The 18,455-nt window shown below is 40.7% G+C and overlaps 1 protein-coding gene across 11 annotated transcripts in view; it reads left to right on the plus strand.

Moving 5' to 3' along the window:
* Positions 1-5,962: 5,962 nt before the first annotated feature.
* LOC128620257 (rab GTPase-activating protein 1) overlaps positions 5,963-18,455 on the plus strand; it is a 77,554-nt gene continuing 65,061 nt past the window's right edge. For 6 of the 11 annotated variants that reach the window (XR_008388105.1, XR_008388106.1, XM_053645076.1 and 3 more), the window contains exons 1-3: positions 5,963-6,076; positions 14,089-14,293; positions 16,045-16,074. Coding sequence is in view for 9 of the 11 variants with exons in the window: in XM_053645076.1 (XP_053501051.1) it covers positions 14,144-14,293; positions 16,045-16,074 (180 nt within the window). In the remaining 2 variants the exon portion in view is untranslated. Of the gene's footprint in view, positions 6,077-8,630; positions 8,708-13,059; positions 13,127-14,088; positions 14,294-16,044; positions 16,075-18,455 lie in introns of those variants that run through there. The other 5 variants (XM_053645078.1, XM_053645077.1, XM_053645081.1 and 2 more) reach the window with 5 other exon arrangements.

Consider the following 18,455-nt stretch of genomic DNA (forward strand, 5'->3'; position numbering starts at 1 on the left):
GTTTTGTATTCGGTTTTGTAATGAACTCTGTGAATGTGCCTAATGAAGTAGTGTACGGTATTTTTTGCTCTCGCCCGGGATTGGTCAGGCGGCTGTTTAATTTTTAAATGGCGCTCAAATCCAGCATTAACACGTGTGTGTGTGTGTGTGTGTGTGTGTGTGGTGACTGTTCTTATCGCTTAAAGGAACGTGGAAGGAAATAAATCTCCCGTTTATAAATTTCTCGCGTTCAGCTCTACGGTGAAGTTTAGTCCGTGTTTATAGATGACAGGAAGTCTCGGTGTCTGTTAAACCGCGTCGGCACACGTGAAGAAGACACGGATTTACACTAGAGACAGACCTGTTCGTGAAATCAGCGTAGGTGCGACACGGTGAACATGTCGACTTCATCTGGTGCGAGTGTGTGTGTGTGTGAAGGGGGGTGGGGGTTGTTCTTGCTTGATCTTTGAGCTTTTCCAAGTCTTGTGCTTGAGCTGCGAGGTGTTGCTTTCCATAGAGCGAGTGTTTAAACCTGCAGCACTTCTCCGACAGTCCGGTTTATACTTCTGCATCCATCTGAGAAGAACTCGCACGCGCCGTGCTGATTAACTTCGGCGCTCGTCCTAAATCCTGACGGCGGTGTGTGTGTGTGTGTGTGCGCGCGTGATGAGGGAACTGTTGAGGTTCAGCTCGTCTGTAGATGTTAGCGGCGTGACGGTTCACAAAGTCCACGTTCGATGTTATTTCCGTACACGGGCGTCTCGACACCGTACGTCTTCAGTAACGCGGAACATCCTACAGCGAGGCCTGAGAGTGCGCTTTAGCGTTCTGTTTCAGCTGATTAGTACGTTTCCGTTACTTCCGGTTCGGTTTAATAAGTGTTCGGAGCTGTTCAGAGTCCGTTTAGCGGCGTGTGACGGAACAAGCCGTGCGTTAGAATGAAGTGAACTTAAACACGGCGTCAGGTTAAGCGTTGGCTCTCTTTCACCGGTTGGTGTGACTCTAAAGTGGGCGGGATTTTTATCTTGCGACTTTTTTTTTCTCTAGATTTGTGATTCCGTTTGCGAAGTTTTGTTTGTTTGTTTTTTTGTTGTTTGTTTTTTCGGAAAAAAACTTCCCGAATTAGCGAAATCGTAATCGCACGAAATAGTTTCTCGCGGTCTTTCACAGTGGTGTTTGTTGGTAAATGAGTGCTTTTAGCTGTACTCGTGTTCGATGCACGCGAATTGAAGACGGCTTCGGCTGAACGCGCGTTGCGATGACGTCACGTGACTTGTCGGCCGGAATCTACGGAAGTTTTGAAGAATCGCACGCTCCTCCGGATATTGCGGAGTTTGCTTGATTGTGCGATCGCAGAACGGCGAAGGGACTGTGTATAAGACTTGCGTATATAAAACTTAAATGACGTTTCAGTTGATGTCAGTTAGCTTAAGGCTTTTCAGGGATGGTATGCAGTGGGCGGGGCTTATTGTATTCTACTGTTTAGTGCGACTCTTCGTTTCCGGTTATGTTGAGCGGTGACGTTTTATAGTCTGTCCCGGTAAACGCTCCCGAAGTCGACCGTCAGCGACGTATCTTTGCTGACCGTCACCTCGTGAGAAGGCTCTGAGCTGTGAAGCTGGGGAACCTTTTCGGAAAAGCGGGAAGAGCCAGAAGATCGGAACCGGGAGGTCGTATTGACGCTACGCTTCTGCAGTACGGCATTTTTTTTTTTTTTCTTTTCTGCCCTCTAGTGGACACGCAGAAGTATAAACCAGGCTTTGTCCAAGCTTCAGGATGTAATCAGACTGCGTCTTGTTTCACGCTTCGTGTCCAGTATAATATAATGTATTTAAAAAAAAAAAACAAAAAAAACCCCACCCCTGTCCGATCCTCTTGTGTTCGAACGCGACATCGCTGCTAACTTCCGTGAAGTTGTGTGTCGGAGTATTTTTGTATCAGGAATCTCTTAATTTTTTTTTTCTTTTTGTTTCGGTCACTGGACATACACGTAACGGTCGGCTCTACATTTCCTGTTTAAAATCTCGGTTGATGGCGCGCTAGGTGATGATCAGAACTCCTGAAACGGGTCGGCGCCGCGGTCTCCTGCGTTCTCATGCACTGAATCGGTTCTGTTGTCCTTCACTCGGACCGCGGCGAGATCTGAGGAGTGTGTGTTACGCCGCGTTCAAGGAAACGTCTCCTATTTATAATAGGGCTTTTTGCCTAAAAATAATGGCACCTCTTGTTACGCTTTGCACCGGTTTTCTGGTAACTGGTGTCCCAGTGTTGAATTTTATCGTGTGTGTGTTAGTGCAAGATGCTGATCATCGCACGACTGTTTAAAGTTTAAACCTCGCTTCCTCACATCATTTTTGGTCAAGATCAATATATAGTATGCACACCTTAAAGCTCTAGATAGTTGTGCAAAAGTAAGCGCCCCCCCCTTTTTAAATGCCGCTTTTTTTGAAATTCTGATTCTAAAGACTAATTTTTAAATTTTTTTTAAATTGTCTTTAGGTGAGCACGTCATTTAAACCCCGGTGCTGAATCAAAGTAAAAAATGAATACATCTACGCTTGTACTAAACATGAATTTATAGAAGACCAACATTAAACATAAAATCAACACGCACATCCATAGATGTGTAGGTAGAAGTAGCTGCTTTTTTTTCTTTTTTTTTGGCAAGTCTCTTGATTTTACAACGTGGTTTTTTTTTTTTTTTTTTTTTTTTTTAAATAAACTCCTTTTATTATGAATAGATGTCGAATGACGACAGGTTTTTGTTTTTCTGCAAATAGCATTTTTTTTTTTGCTTGACTTAAAAAAAAAAAAAAAAAAAAAAAAAAAAAAATTCTATAAATAAAACTTCTTACCGTCAAAGTCTGCTTATAACGCGATCGTGTGGAGAATCAGAAGTGAGAAAATGGTGACATAAAATCCATTAAAATGTTAAATGTATAGAGGAAAGTGTGAGACTTTACACACGATTCAAGGCTGTTTCAGGCGATTTACGCGTGTAGTCTTGGCCAAGGTGTGTGTGTGTGTGCGCGCGTGCGTGTGTGCGCGTGTTCCATCCTGCTATAGCTAAGCTGTAGGTTTTTAAAAACATTTTATTTCATTTTAAAGAAAAGGAATTTTTATTATTACAGCAGCTTCACTGCTACGAACCGGACTTTACATCTGATTACAGCTTCAAATCCTCGGCTTCCTCCAACCTCAGCGTGCGAGGTTCTTTTTATCCTTTGACTTTATTCAGCGCAGATGTTTCAGGTTTTATTTTTATTTCCCTGGTTTACCCTCTTACTGTGGGGTGTGTGTGTGAGAGTGAGTGTGGGAGCAGTTCGGCTCTGCGTCACGCCTGTATGATGCTTTTATAACATTACAGAAGGTGTGTTTATGTTCACGTGTGTATCGGATCATCTGCCCCATGCTGGTAATGTTTTTACTGGATATTAAATCAGTTTTTAACGTCATAATTCCGAAGAAGTCCAGAGAGGAGGTTTTCTTTTTTCTTTTTTTTTTTTTTTTTTTTTTTCCTTTTCCAAACAATAACCGTAAACATTAAAATACGTGCTTTTAATTTATTGATAAATGAACACTTGCAGGTTATAAACCTGTATTCCTACAGATGAATAAATCACTCGGCTAATGCAGTACAACTCTGATGTTCTTCTCCAACACAACTAGACTCGAGTTCAATTCAAATTCAAAACCAGTAAATCCTGTATCGGTAAATCAATTAAAACAAATGAGAGAAACCGCAGGTGTATTGTCACGGTAAGATATTTTCCCCCCACGTTAAAAGTTCTTATAACTTTAGTATATTATATAACAGGGTCATGTTATTTAACAGGTTGAAACAATAACCCAGAACCACCCAATTTCTCCCAGTATGGTATTGATCATTATTATTATTATTATTATTATTATTATTATTATTATTAATAGAATGACTCCATAAACTGTAAGTAACGTTAAGCTTGTTCCATTCGGAGTATTATAAAAGTTTATAATCTGGAGAATAGCTTAACGTGAAGATGTGTGCTTTCATATTTAGTTTCTGGCTCATTCTTTTTGAAAGTAGACGGCAGCTGTAATCAATAAAGTGTAAGGAATGTGGCTGGGTTTATACGTTAAGCCGATCCTGTGTTAGCGGATCCCGTAGAGCCGGAAACCTGAAAGTTGTTCTTTATGTTCGTGAATAGATAAGAGTGTGATTTTTGTCACTTTTTCTAGCTAAGGATTTTTTTTAAAAAACTTTTTTTTAATATAAAGTCCCTCTTCCCCCCCCCCCCCGGAGACTCTGTGCTGTTCGTTATATAATCGCACGGCCTCTCTGGACCTCTGCATGTACAATTCTTTCCTTTTGAGGATCGCTGGTCGTGATGGTGTGCATGCTCGGGTGTGTGTGTGTGTGTGTGTGTGTGTGTGTGTGTGTGTGTGTGTACACGACCCTGACAGCAGCTGATGTTGAATATTTTTACGTCTGTATTAGACATTTCCTTTGCAAATCTATTGTTCGATTTAACTGTATATGAAATAAAAGATGGTACACATCCGTCAGTTTATACAGACACCGCCATCGTATAGATGGAATTTTACTGCAGTTTTATGATCAGCTATATTTAAATACATAGATATTTATCAGAGATTCTAAAAAAAAAAAAAGTAAGAAGTGAATTATCTTTTCGTAGAAATATGAACTGTATTTTAATGCACTGAACAGATTTGCTGTTTCGTATCTTTGCTGTTTGCTGTTTCGTACCTTTTTGCGAAGCACTTCTGAGCCGCTGAAAAGCCCACGCTGATGTTGGGAAATTAATGTAAAGGCTATTAAAGGTCATGTTCTGTAACTGCATGATGAGGTAATAAAACGGATTTGTCCTCAAACATGTCGTCGTTGCTTATGTTTTAAGATCACATTGGGAATTTCTGGCATTTTTATTGTGAGTCACATCATTGGGCTTAGCTCATCAAGATGAGTCGAAACTTTTCGACTCTCAAGTGATTCATTGACGTTTTTGTGACCCTTTGACCTGTGATTGTCCATCTTATGGCTGAAATTCTTTCATGAAATCTTACTCTAACTTGTAATAATAAAGAATACATCAACGAATGGTAATTTATAAAATGCATATTAGCAGATCTTCCTTCATGCTGAATCATGTACACAAACCTGAGTCAAATATGACTCGTATGAATCATGATTAGCTATTCACGCTAACAAACAGCCCAGGGGTTGAAAAGAGATTTTTGATGACATTGGGGAAGAATTTTGGGTATATTAAACTGTAAAAGTGACTGCATTTGCCTTCATCTACAACAAAAGTCGTCTTTCAATGTTCACTTGAAAGAGTCGACTCGAACTCGTTTGCGAACGACACATCAGTAGAAGGTAAAGTTTGACGTTAGAAGTGAGAACAATCGAGTTCCAGTTAAATAAATCAATAAATAAATTAAGTTAAGACAGACATACGCAACTATTTCAGGATCTGTATGTATAACAAAAGATTGGAAATATCAGGTAAAAAAAAAAAAATTATGCGAGTCGACTCGTTCGTAAACGACACATCACTCGTTGGAATGATACAGATAATATAGTTCGTTTGAATTTTTACTAATGCAGAATTATTCTGCTGTTTTATGGCACTGAGACACGCGACACGCATCTACAATATAAATTAAAACAGGCCATATATGTGAATCGGGTCTCAACGTCATGCACCTGAAAGAGTCGATTCAAAGCCGACTCGTTCGAGACCATACATTACTAGCGTTAGAAATTATTCAAATGATTATATACAGTACATTTTTTTTCAAATAATACAGATGTATTCTGCAATAGCTACATTGTGAGAGCGAGGAGATTCATTTATATAAAATTTTTCGCTACACAAACTTTCCCATATTTACGCCTTAGCGGTTTTTGCTAACTATTACTGAAGGAAAAAAAATGCGAGCCTGCAGCGCGCAAGCGCAAGCATAGAGCGCTTTGCGCATGCGTACTAACAGCGGCGTTCGGGGTTGTGTTTATGGCGCTTCTGCTGGTCTGTGCCATGTTCTGTCAAACCTCTGTGGAATAAAAACAAAAAAAAAAAGTCTTTTGAGGAAACAGGTAGGATATTTGTCAGCTATGTCTTTGTCGTCCTTTAAAATTAAAACCTGTGTCTCCAGTAAACAATTCATTCCGAGCTTTTTTTTTATCGGCTGCATGCAAACGATGACAATATAGTGAGTGAGATTGTGTTGTTAGCTAACATATAGACGCCTAGTGCGCGAAATATTATTTGTCCCACCTGTATTCCGTCTATTCCTGCTTTCTTGTGCTAGGATTGGCTGTTTGATCAGACTCATTGGTGGCCTACCAATCAGAGCAGAGAAGCGTGATAAAATCAGCCAATCCTAGAGGTGGAGGTGGGATTTGTTCCGAATACCGGTAGGAATCGGAATCACGCAGTTTGCTAGCGATTCTCCGCCTGTCAGTAACATTAATACCGTAAACTCATCGAATTCTGAACGTTTTCGTCGTACAATATTTACGAGACAGCTTCAAAATCCACCACATCTGAATCGCGTTGTTGTCGAGGCGTTTGTATAAAATATAAAATGTATTATTTTGGTGTATTTACGATTTGTTTTTTTGTTTTTTAAAAAAGTCTTTCTGCAAAACAAACTAGCTAGCTCGATTAGCCTGCTATCGCATCAGTTCTAGGTTAGTGTATACAAATGTAATGTTCTGTGTACAATCCTCATTAGCTATATGTTTTGTAGAAATGTGTGTTTTCTGCGTAAGATGAGTTAATTTCTGGAGAATTAGCAGCGAAGCTGCGTGTTATATATATATATATATATACTGAGCGAGAGCCCAGCCCTTAACCTAACATACAATACTGATGGGAATATACATACATGTACGCGCGCGCGCGCACGCAGTGAGCCTCAGCTATCGCACGTGCGGTGTAAATAAAGCGGGAGGGAGGGAAAAAAAATCCCTGATTTTTCCGCGCGTGCACCTCACAACAGCTTTAACCGCCTTTATTATTATAAATTCTCTTCGTAAGTGTACAGAAATATAATAATTTGGAAATTAGGGGTTGACGATATGACAAAGATCATATCGCGGTACCTGAAGGTCAAGATACACGATATATATCACGATAGCTAGTATTTGTATGCTAACATCTTTTTCTTTCTTTCTTTTTTTTTTTTTTTTTACCTCAGGTTGGTTATACAATCTATACAGAGATGTGTGTATATATATAATATTATTAATTCCACGGCGATTTCTGATCTTAAACCTGTTCCAGTGCATCTGCTCTGGGGGGGGAAAAACATCGCTAGTTTCAACATAGAAAGAAGATCCACGCAAATGATTTCTGTGATTAGCGAATCTCCTTTCGCTCGTTGTCTGTCACGTCGATCTTATCACGTTAATAAAACTGGGATCCATTCGACGGAATTACCAAATGGAATGGAGTTGCAAATTAAAACGTAAAACATCTTTCCGTGAATCAGTAAAATCGAGTGTTCTCCAGTAGAAAATGGCGCAGAGGAAAAAGTGTGAGCGCCGCCATTTTGTTTCGATGTCAGGTGCGGTTATGTCCGAGAACCCGAGCAAGGTCGACGAACGTCCACCTCTATCGCGCTGTCCACCATTTTTGTTTTGTTTTTTCCTGTTTCCAAAGTTTGACGTCGGAGTACGCTAGTATGAGTCATCGCTCAAAAACACGCCAAAAGAGCAGCCATCTTTTGCTCCCAAATAAAACACGAGCCGACCCAAATCCATGTATGATTCTGGATTGATTGACAGTTGCGTAGGTGTTCTGAACTCTCCACTATTAAACTGATCCTGTCTTCAAGCCCTGCCCCTTTTTTCCGCCATTTTACGTGCTTTCGATACGTCCTTGCTTTCTACCACGGTAAATCGAGCGTTCGTTCATGTGAAATAAATCACAGAAATCATCGTTCCGAAGAATTCACGCCGTGACGTGCCGATCTTCTACCGGTCGCGCGTCTTCACGTGATACAAATTTGCGGGTCAGGGTTAGCTAACCAAAACGCAGCAGGATGAGAAACTTCTTCGCATATCCGGTCTCCAGCGTATGCGTATGAATGAGAGTCAGTGGGACGAAACCTGCACTGTGACCGCTGCTTAAAGCGTAATTTCTGACCTACGACCAAACAAAAACGTTTCGACTCCGGGACTTGGGGCGGTCTCATCGACCCCGAGTCCCGCAAGTGACGTCGCATCAAAATGGCCGCTTGTTTCTATGCAGTAGGTAGATTATTATCTCTGCAGAACTGGGTTGTTTCGCTGGTTGTAAATGTAAATATTGCTCAGGCGTTGCTGTTTGCTCTGTGGTTACCCATCTGTAGCAGTTAAAAATAAAAAATAAAAAATATCCCAAGTCATCAGCTGACTGTGATGAGGCATAACCTCTCCACTTAACAGCGAAACAAAACAATTCCCCGGTTCGACCCGTTCTTTTGTTACAGCTGTATTGTGTACATGTTTAAACTTGACCTTGATTAATATGTTTGGTTTAGAGACCAGGCGGTTGTTCGTTGTTCTTTGAGGACATGTACACAGGATGAATACAGTTACAGTGTACAAATACTTCACAAACAGTGTCAGCTAATACACACTTTTTTATTCTGTTTCTTATCAGGCTGCAGAACAAGTTACCCGGCGCAGGTGTGTTAGGACCGGATCGACACATGCGTCTAAAATCAACTATTTTGTGAGGTTCTAGTGCATAATATGGTTATTCAATAGGGCTGGGTGATGTATTGATATAATATTGATATCTTCATACACGGCTACATGATACACTTTTCTAAAGTATCGTTGGTACGGCGATGTTTTTTGTGTTTTTAATAATTAATTACAAGTGTAATCTTTTGTCATTGTAGGCATTAAAGAAAAGTCCCGTCAGTGTCAGTTTAACGGGTTTTTCTTTCATTTGCTGCTGCTTTGCGGAGAGATTGTTAGCTAAATGATGTACCGTTATACAAATCGTGTATCGTAGAAATATCCTAATATTTTTAATGTGATGATTTCCGTGTCTATATTGAGTATGTAGGTTTGGGGGCGTGGCTGTGTATGAGCTCGGCGTGTGATGTTGCTAAAATCCCACTGACTCCATAACTTTGGACCAATCACGTCTAAGGTTATTTTAGGAAACGTGTGGCCCGTTACAGAACGTCTGTGGTGTGTCGTGGTAACGTTACGATTGGGCGGAGAGAAAACGGCGACGTCGGTGAACGCTGAGTCACGTGATAACCCGACGAGAGGCATTTCTAATTTGCATATCATACATATTCATAGGTTGTAGGTCAGGGTAAAGGTTGTGGATATGTCTCTTGGGTATTTTAAAATAAATGATAATATCAGCGAAGGTGTACTCTTGATAAAAGACTGTGGTTGTGAATTATTCAACGTGTGTGTAGGTTAATTTGTTGAGCGAACATTCCCAAACAAGCCCAGACACCGGGGAGAACCTGGGAGACCTAACAAGCCCAGACCGGGGAGAACCTATTTACTCAGGAGAACCTTTCAGTCTAATCATTTCCACCCAGTCCCAGGTGGGAGATTCACCTGGTTTTGAGTGGATGGCTGGACTGGCTGGACTGTGTGGAAGTGATTAGATTGAAAGGTTCTCCTGAGTTCTCCCCAGTGTGTGTTCGGTGTCTGGGAGTGCTGGGTGCAGTTGTGTGGTGAGAGACACGATTCAGATGTATTCAGTAAGAACCTGATGCTGTGTGAAACAAGGTGAGGGTCCTGGGTGGTGTGTGTGTGTGAGCGAGTGTGTGTGAGAGATTTACAGTGTGATGGGTCAGTGTTTGAACAGCGGAGCTTGTTGAATAATCTGTCTTCTGCCTGGTGGGTGATTGTGAGACAAAACAGATCTGTTACACAGCGCCGGAGTTTACACTTAATAACCATGCACACACACACACACACACACACACACAAAACATGCCTCAAAAACATATTATATATCTTGTGTATACACGGTAGTCAAACACACACTCTGTCTGTCTCTCTGTCTGTCTCTCTGTCTGTCTCTCTGTCTGTCTGTCTGTCTCTCTTTCTGTCCTTCTCGCTTCCCTTTCTGCCTGTCTGTCTTTTTTCCTTTCTCTCTGTCTCTCTCTTTCTTTGTCCTTCTCGCTTCCCTTTCTCTCCGTCTGTCTTTTTTCCCGTCTCTCTGTCCCCCTCTCTGTCTGTCTCCATCACTCTCTCTCCCCTGTCTCCCCCATGTTGCTACATGGAGGTTGCACGTTCCTGATTTCGCTACTCATACCTTTGTCCTTAGTTGCTTGAGCAAATTTGTGGGCGGCGTCTTAGACAGAGGGCTTTAAATCAAGTGTGCTCATTAGAATATCAGGCCCCGCCCATTAGGATAGTTCTCCCATGTGGTTGTGTTGTGTTCCTCACAAACGAGGAAAAGCTTTTGCTCAGAGAGTGCGTGTAACAAGGCGGCCATTATTGAAGCTCCGTGAGATCCGGCATGAAACAGCAGACCAGACCGTGTGTGTGTGTGTGTGTGTGTGTGTGTGTGTGTGTGTGTGTGCGCACGCATACTGAAAAAACGATACACAATGCCGTTTAGTTTTACACACATCTCTGGAGGAAATGCCACTGACCCGGTCTGTGTGCGCAGTGTGTGCGTGTGTGTGTGTGTTACGTGAGAACACAATACAACACACAGGCATAGAGACAAAGCCACAGCCTGCCATTCACTTCCTGTCCCTTTCTAACATTATCACACTCGTTATACGTTCTGTGGAATTGTGTTTAAAATGTTTGCTTTTATTTCAGTCCATCTGATGGAGAGCACTAAGTAGCATAATGTGTATTGTGTTAATAAAAAGGACAATATTGTAAATTAGCACTAACACTGCCACTGTTTCCTGCACCGAGAGAAGAACCTCCCCAACATGGTTTTAGACTACTAGTCCTCTTAGATAAGGCCATCTAGGCTTGAGAGATCACGTACAATATGAAGTTGTTCTATTGTGCCATCTAAATATCCAGTGTGGGAAAGGGGGCGTGGCCAGACACGAATAGAGTCGGCTTTAGATGTTTTTTTTTTTTTTGGATGAATTAGCTCTTAACAAGGTCCGGAATGTTTGCAGAACTGAAGCTGGGACCGTACATAAACGTAACAAGCTAAGCTCGTTATAATATGTAAATGAAATGATATAAACTGTGTTTGGTAGTGAACACCAGCCGTACGTGTTGAATTCTTGTGTAGCGAGGTCGTCCTGATAAACGCCACGCTTATCTGTGTCGTTTTCTTTATTTAAATGTTTTTAAATTCATGTTCACGTTTAGCGATGATCCGTTTTTCCGTACCGAAGTCGGACAGCAGGTTATTAAGCTTCATATAGGATACAAAACGGGTGAAAAGGAAGCGCGTATTACGAGATAGAAAGTTGGTTTGAGTCTAAGCCTTTTCCCTTCTCCAGAAACTACACAGCTAATGTGTGCTTAATCTTATCAGGAAACACGTATCAGAGTGAGTTTTGTTCTTGGATGTAAAGCACACAGCAGAAGTCCTTATCTCGATACCTCTACGCATATAAAGACAAATAAAGAGAGAATGATAAATAGTCAGGAAGTGCCATGCCTTATCGCATGATCCATACAAATTAGCATAAAGCTAGTGCACGCTTACGCAGTGAAGTGTTACGGATATTAGCATTGTTATCATGAAGAAACCTGTTCGTATCCGGCGTGATGACTCCTAAATGTAGCTCAATACTGCTACATTAAAAGAATATCAACAGCTCTCTAATACGTCGTTTCTATAGTAACAGCTCCTACACAGGGACTTGAACGGCAGATTTTTAGGAGCCTAAGAACCTTTATTCATCCAAGTAGAACCCTTTTAGGAGGTAAAGAACCTTTTGTTCTTTCAGTAGAACCCTTTAAGAACCTTTTAGACATTCACGCAGAAGCCTTTTTAGACGTCTAGGAATTGAGCCTTTTAGCCTTTCAAGTAGAACCCTTTTAGGAACCTTAAAACTTTTGAGTCCTCCAAGTAGATCCCTTTTAGAAGCCCAAGAACCTTTAGTCATTCAAGTAGAACCTTTTTATACACCTAGGAACCTTTAGTCCTCCAGGTATAGGAAGCTAAGAACCTTTAGTCCATCAACTAGAACTCTTTTAGGAGACTAAGAACCTTAAGTCCTCCAAGTAGATCTCCTTTTAGGAGGCTTAGAACTTTTAGTCCTCCGAGTAGAACCCTTTTATGGAGCCCAAGAACCTTTAATATTTGAGGTGGAACTCTTTTAGGAGTTCTTGATATGTTGACGTTTCCTGTAAAGAGAGAACTTTCTCTTTTCTTTTCAGTTTTCTGGTGTTTATAGCTGCTGTAACGTACAGTAAGTGCGCTAGCGATATGTAACTAGAAACGGATAAAGTACCATGCGTTGTTGTTGTTCTTTAATAAATAAAAAAAAAATGAATAATTCTTAACTTGCTGTAGAAGAATAAAACACTTCCTGTCATATTTATTCCTTATTATCCCTCATATCTTCTGTTTAAATCCTTTTTCCACTCGTTTTTTAGTCGTGAGATGTTCTCCAGCTTCAGGTTTTCATTGTTTGCTGGAAAAACGTGCCAAATGTATTGTGTGCTTTTGTTTTTTTTTTTATTTGATTTAACCTTCCTGCTTCCTGGTTTGTTTTCTCTTTTCCTCACTTCTGTAGTCTCACCTTCTCTCTCTCTCTCTCTCTCTCTCTCTCTCTCTCTCTCTCTGTTCCTAGTTCTCTTTCCATCTGGATAAAAAGCCGAATTTAGATCAGGATTAAATAGCGAAAGGTGAAGTAGAAGCTGAAATAGAGTCGTGTCGAGTGGGAAGATGGCGTAGACGACTAAAACGGATGAGTTTGTTGTTTATCTGAAATAAACGCTGATGAATTAAAAACTCAGCTGTCACAGAAGTGTCGTATTTACACGATCGTGTCTCTGCAGGTGAACCAACAGCTCCTCTGTCTCTTCGTTTACATATTGCTTTGGATGTGTGTGTGTGTGTGTGTGTGTGTGTGTGTGTGTGTTTTGCATGTTCATAATCACTGGTGGTAGTAGAACAAAGTTCCGCCCATTCTGTCCATAGCGCTGTACTTCCTGTAAAACACACCTGAGTAAAGCGCGCCTGTGAGTAAAACACACTTTTTACCAGTTTACATCCTGCTTCTTTCTAATAATGTTAGTGTATACCTTGTGTGTGTGTGTGTGTGTGTGTGTGTGTGTGTGTGTGTGTGTGTGTATCAGTCAATAATACCAAAATAATTAGTGATGACCTCTCATATGGTGATTAAAAAGATTTAGAAGAACATTTTAGACTGTACGGCAACTCAAATAACCGCTCATTACAAAGGTTTTTAGGACCGGATGAGGGATTAGGTTTTGGTTAGTAAGTAGGTTTGGATTAATATTAGCATTGGATTATGGCTAGTCTTGGATTAAGATTAGGATTGGATTAGTGTTATTCTTGGATTAAAATCAGGATTGGATTAGGGGTGAGGGTCGGATTATGGTTAGCCTTGGATTAAGAATAGGATTGGATTAGGGTTGAGGGTTGGATTATGATTAGCATTGGATTAGGGTTAGTATTGGATTAAGATCAGGATTGGATTAGGGGTGAGGGTCGGATTATGGTTAGCCTTGGATTAAGAATAGGATTGGATTAGGGGTGAGGGTTGGATTAAGATTAGGATTGGATTAGTGTTATTCTTGGATTAAGATCAGGAATGTATTGGGGTGAGGGTTGGATTATGGTTAGCCTTGGATTAAGAATAGGATTGGATTAGGGGTGAGGGTTGGATTAAGATTAGCATTGGATTAGGGTTGGTCTTGGATTAAGATTAGCATTGGATTAGGGTTAGTATTGGATTAAGATCAGGAATGGATTAGGGGTGAGGGTTGGATTATGGTTAGCCTTGGATTAGGATTAGGATTGGATTAGTGTTTTATGCCGGAATTTACCTTTGATATAAAATCGGTATCTGGATTGTACCTTGTCGCTGAGGCCATACAGGTAGTATGGAGTCAAACCCTTTATGATGTCCTGCGCTGAACGTCTGCTTTATTTGCTTCCCCGTGTGTTTTGTTTACAGGTGATTCGTCTCACTGGGGGTCATTCATGAGTACGTCCGGCTCGGTGTAGCAGTCATGGATGACATGGCCTCCGTGGGGAAAATTAGTGCCTCCTCTGACTCGGTGTCCACCCTGAACAGCGAGGACTTTGTCCTGGTGTCCCGCCTCGGGGACGAGACCCCGTCCACTAATAACGGCAGTGACGATGAAAAAACAGGCCTGAAGGTAAGACCTTTTGTCCATTGTCTTTGCCTTGGGAAGCTCCAGCTCGGTCAATCAGTGTAAGGTCCTGAAGACACTCACCTTACTGAACAGGTGTGCTTGGACGGGGGAAACCTCACTCTAAAGCACACACACACACACACACACACACACACACACACACGCACACAGACAGACACATACACTTCTGCTAGAGTAAGATCTCAGGTTTGAGCTTCTGTTTCCATTTTGTTTGTTTATTTGTGTTAGACAGTAAGGACAGGATGTATATTTGATAAAAATACTGAATAAAAGGAACATTTAATTGAGGTTTGTGGGTTATTGTTGGAATGGGGATTGGATTATGCTATAGGGTTGGACTAAATTTAAGATTAGTTTAGGATTGGATTAGGTTTTAATGTTGGATTAAGTTTAGGACAGGATATGGGATTAGCTTTGGTTAGTACGTATGTTTGGATTAGGGGGGTTAGGAATAGATTAGTGGTCGGGTTGTATTAGGATTAGCACTGGATTATGCTTAGTCTTGGATTAAGATTAGAATTGGTTTAGGGGTCAGTGTGGGGATAGGGTTGGGTTAAAGTTAGAATTGGTTCAGAAATTAGGGTTTGATTACTCTTAGGATTGGATTAAATTAGGGTTGGATTACGATTTAATTTAGGATTAGTTTAGAAATTAGTATTTGATTAAGATTAGGATTGGAGTAGAAATTAGGTTTGGATTAAGATTTGAGTTTGGTTTAACGGATAGGATTGGATTGAGGTTTATGGTTGGATTAGAAATTAGGGCTGGATTAAGATTTAGGATTGGTTAGCAGATAGGGTTGGGTTAGGGCTGGATTAAGATTAGGAATCAGAAATTAGGGTTGGATTAATGTTTAGGGTTCAGGGTTGTATTAGGATTGGATTAGAAATTAGGGTTAGGATTAATGTCTAGGTTTGGATGGAATTGGGTTAATGGTTTAATTAAGATTGGATTAAGATTTAGGGTTAAATTATATTTTATGGTTGGATCAGGGATTAGTTAGAATGAACAGCTCAGTTATACCCACACACACACGCACACACACGCACACACACACAGTACTTTGTGTTCATCATTGGGACATTTCCTCACTCCTTGGTTGTGCCGCAACACCGCTGGACATCCGTTTGATTTGTCACCTCACTTTTCTCAGACTGAAACAACAAACAAGTGTCATTTCCATTCCATGCTCACACACACACGCACACACACTCACACACAGATGGAGTGGAGTGGAGTGTGTGTCATCTTGGCCATTGTTTACTCCTTTGTTGGAAGAACTTCTTTCTGGAAGAACCACATCCATTGTTCTTTTTGTCTTTTTTCCCCCCCACAGTTTTCTGTCTCATTCAGTGCTTCTTGTGAAATCCCTTCTTCATGTTCTTATTTTGGTCATTTGTGGTTTCAGTGGATTCGCGAAAGCTTTGTTCATCTTTGATTGGAATCAGATTTTTGGGGAAGGACACACTGTGCCATTTTGTTAGAAATGTTCTTCTTGTGCTTCCACATCAGACTCTGACCTTCACCGTGGGTGAACTGAACCGTAAACAGCCACTAGGGCTCAAGCGTTATTCGTTCACCTTCTCAGACCTGCATGGGAAAAGTTTAGCATGATCTAAATGCTGATCAGCATCCACGTATCCATGTTTCATCATCTGCTGCATGTTCTCCGTGTTCTTCTCCGTGTTCCTCTCCTGTAAGAGGCTCTTCTAAACCTCTTGTTTGTTACGCAGGTGATTTCTGAGGAAGGGGTCAGCTTTAAGGTCAGTCTCTCTCTCTCTCTCTCTCTCTCTCTTGCTTCCGATTTCCTTTTCTGTTCTTTTCTCGTCCCCCTTCTATCCGTGCTCTTGGTCTCCCACACCTTTTCCACTGGCAGAGTTGGTGCTGGTTCATGGTACGTTTTTAAGTACCAGGTCTATAAGACGTGAGCGTTCACTAACACATAACACGTATTAACACCCAAAGTAAAATCCTTCAGTGTCTACACCCATAGTATAAAAATATCACTGACAATAATTACAATGCTGAATTTTGATTGGTCAGAATGGAACGTGTTTATTATTATTATTATTATACTTTTCTAACAGTAGCTCGTTCTAATACGTTATCGTTTCTATATGGTGGACACTCCATGTAAACAGATTTTTAAAAAAAAATAAATTGTTGATATGGAGACTTTTCTGTATGAAGTCTCTAGTGTCAGTGCTTCGTAGGAGCCTAAGAACCTTTACTCATTCAAGTAGAATCCTTTTAGGAACCTTAGAACCCTTAGTCTTCCAAGTAGAACCCTTTTTTGGAGACTAAAGACCTTTAGTCCTCAAAGTAGAACCCTTTTAGGAGACGAAGATCCTTTAGTGCTTGAAGTAGAACCCTTTTATGAGCCTAAGAACCTTTTTAGGACGCTAAGAACTTTTAGTGGTCCAAGTTGAACCTTTTTAGGAGGCTAAGAACCTTTCAATCATTCAAATAGAACCCTTTTATTAGCCTAAGAATTTGTATTTCTCCAAGTGGAACCCTTTTAGAAATTTACGTTCATGGCATTCGGCAGACGCCCTTATCCAAAGCGACTTACAGTTGTCTCACTTATACAGCCGAGCAGTTGAGGGTTAAGGGCCGTGCTCAAGGGTCCAGCTGTGGCAGCTTGGTGGCGCTGGGGTTTGAACTCACTACCTTCCGATCAGAAGTCCGTCTTAACCACTGAGTTACCGCTTCACTTTTAGAAGCCTAAAACCATTAGACCTCCCAAGAAGAACCCTTTTAAGGAGCCTAAGAACCCTTAGTCATCCAAGTAGAACCCTTTAGGAAACTAAGAACCTTTCATCATTCAAGTACGATGGATATAAAAAGCCTACACCCCCTCGTTAAAACGGCAGTTTTTTTGTGACGTGAAAAAAGGAGACCAAGATAAATCGTGTCCGAAACTTTCTACCTTTTTATTGTGAAATTTTTATAAATAAAACTTTAATAAAGTGACAAACAATAAGAATCATTTTAGGGAATTAAATTTATTTATTTATTTATTTATTTATTTATTTTAATACAATAATCTGCTTGGATAAGTGTGCACACCCTTCTATAATTGGGAATGTGGCTGTGTTCAGAATCAACCAATCACGTTCAACCTCATGTTAAATACTATTTAGTGTACATCTGCAGTCGATTAAAGTGACTGATTAACCTCAAATAAAGTCCAGCTGTTCCTTTAGGATTTTCCTGACATCTTCTGGGTAACATCCACCTGGAAAACCAAAGCAGGTACTGGATCACACTGTTATTTATAACTTATTGAAATATCAATAACCAGACGGTTACAAAAATATTTCCAAGGCATTGGATATGCCATGAAACACTGGAAAGACAATAATCAACAAGCGGAGAAAATGTGGCATGATCGTGACACTACTAAGAACAGGACGTCCCTCTAAAATTGACGAGAAGATCAGGAGAAAACTGAACAGGGAGGCTGCCAAGAGGCCTACAGCAACATTAAAAGAACTGCAGCAATTTCTGGGACGTACTGGTTGTTCCCTACATGTGACAACAATCTCCCGAATTCGTTATATCTCTGGGCTATGGGGTAGGGCAGCAAGACGGAAGCCTTTTTTTTTAACCCCAAAAATAAATATAAAATACATACACTCTCCCAAAACCATGTGGAGTAATGTGTTACAGTCTGATGAGACCCACGTTGAATTTTTTGGCACCCCAGCCCCCGAAAAAAAACAACGATTCTTATTGTTTTTCACTTATTAGATATAAAGGTCGAAGAGGTTCTGACATGGTTTCCTTTTTTTTATATCACAAAAACTTGAGATCTACCGTAGAACCCTTTTAGGAGCCTAAAAACCTGTAGTCATTCAAGTGGAGCACTTTTAAGAGCCTAAGAATCTTTAGCGCTCCAAGTAGAACCCTTTAAGAAACTAAGAACCTTTTTAGTCCTTCAAGGAGAACCCTTTCAGGAGGCTGAGAACCTTTTAGTCCTCCACATTAGAACCCTTTTCGGAGGCTAACGATGCAAGTGAAATCAGGAACCAACTTATTTCACGAATATTAAATGTTTACTGCAAATGGATAGGGAAAAAAAAAAAATTCACAAAGACACCACAATGAGCACCTTGTTGGTGGAAAAGAACGATCTTCTTCC

This window comes from Ictalurus furcatus, chromosome 16 (genome assembly GCF_023375685.1).
Source record: "Ictalurus furcatus strain D&B chromosome 16, Billie_1.0, whole genome shotgun sequence".
Lineage (NCBI taxonomy): Eukaryota > Metazoa > Chordata > Actinopteri > Siluriformes > Ictaluridae > Ictalurus > Ictalurus furcatus.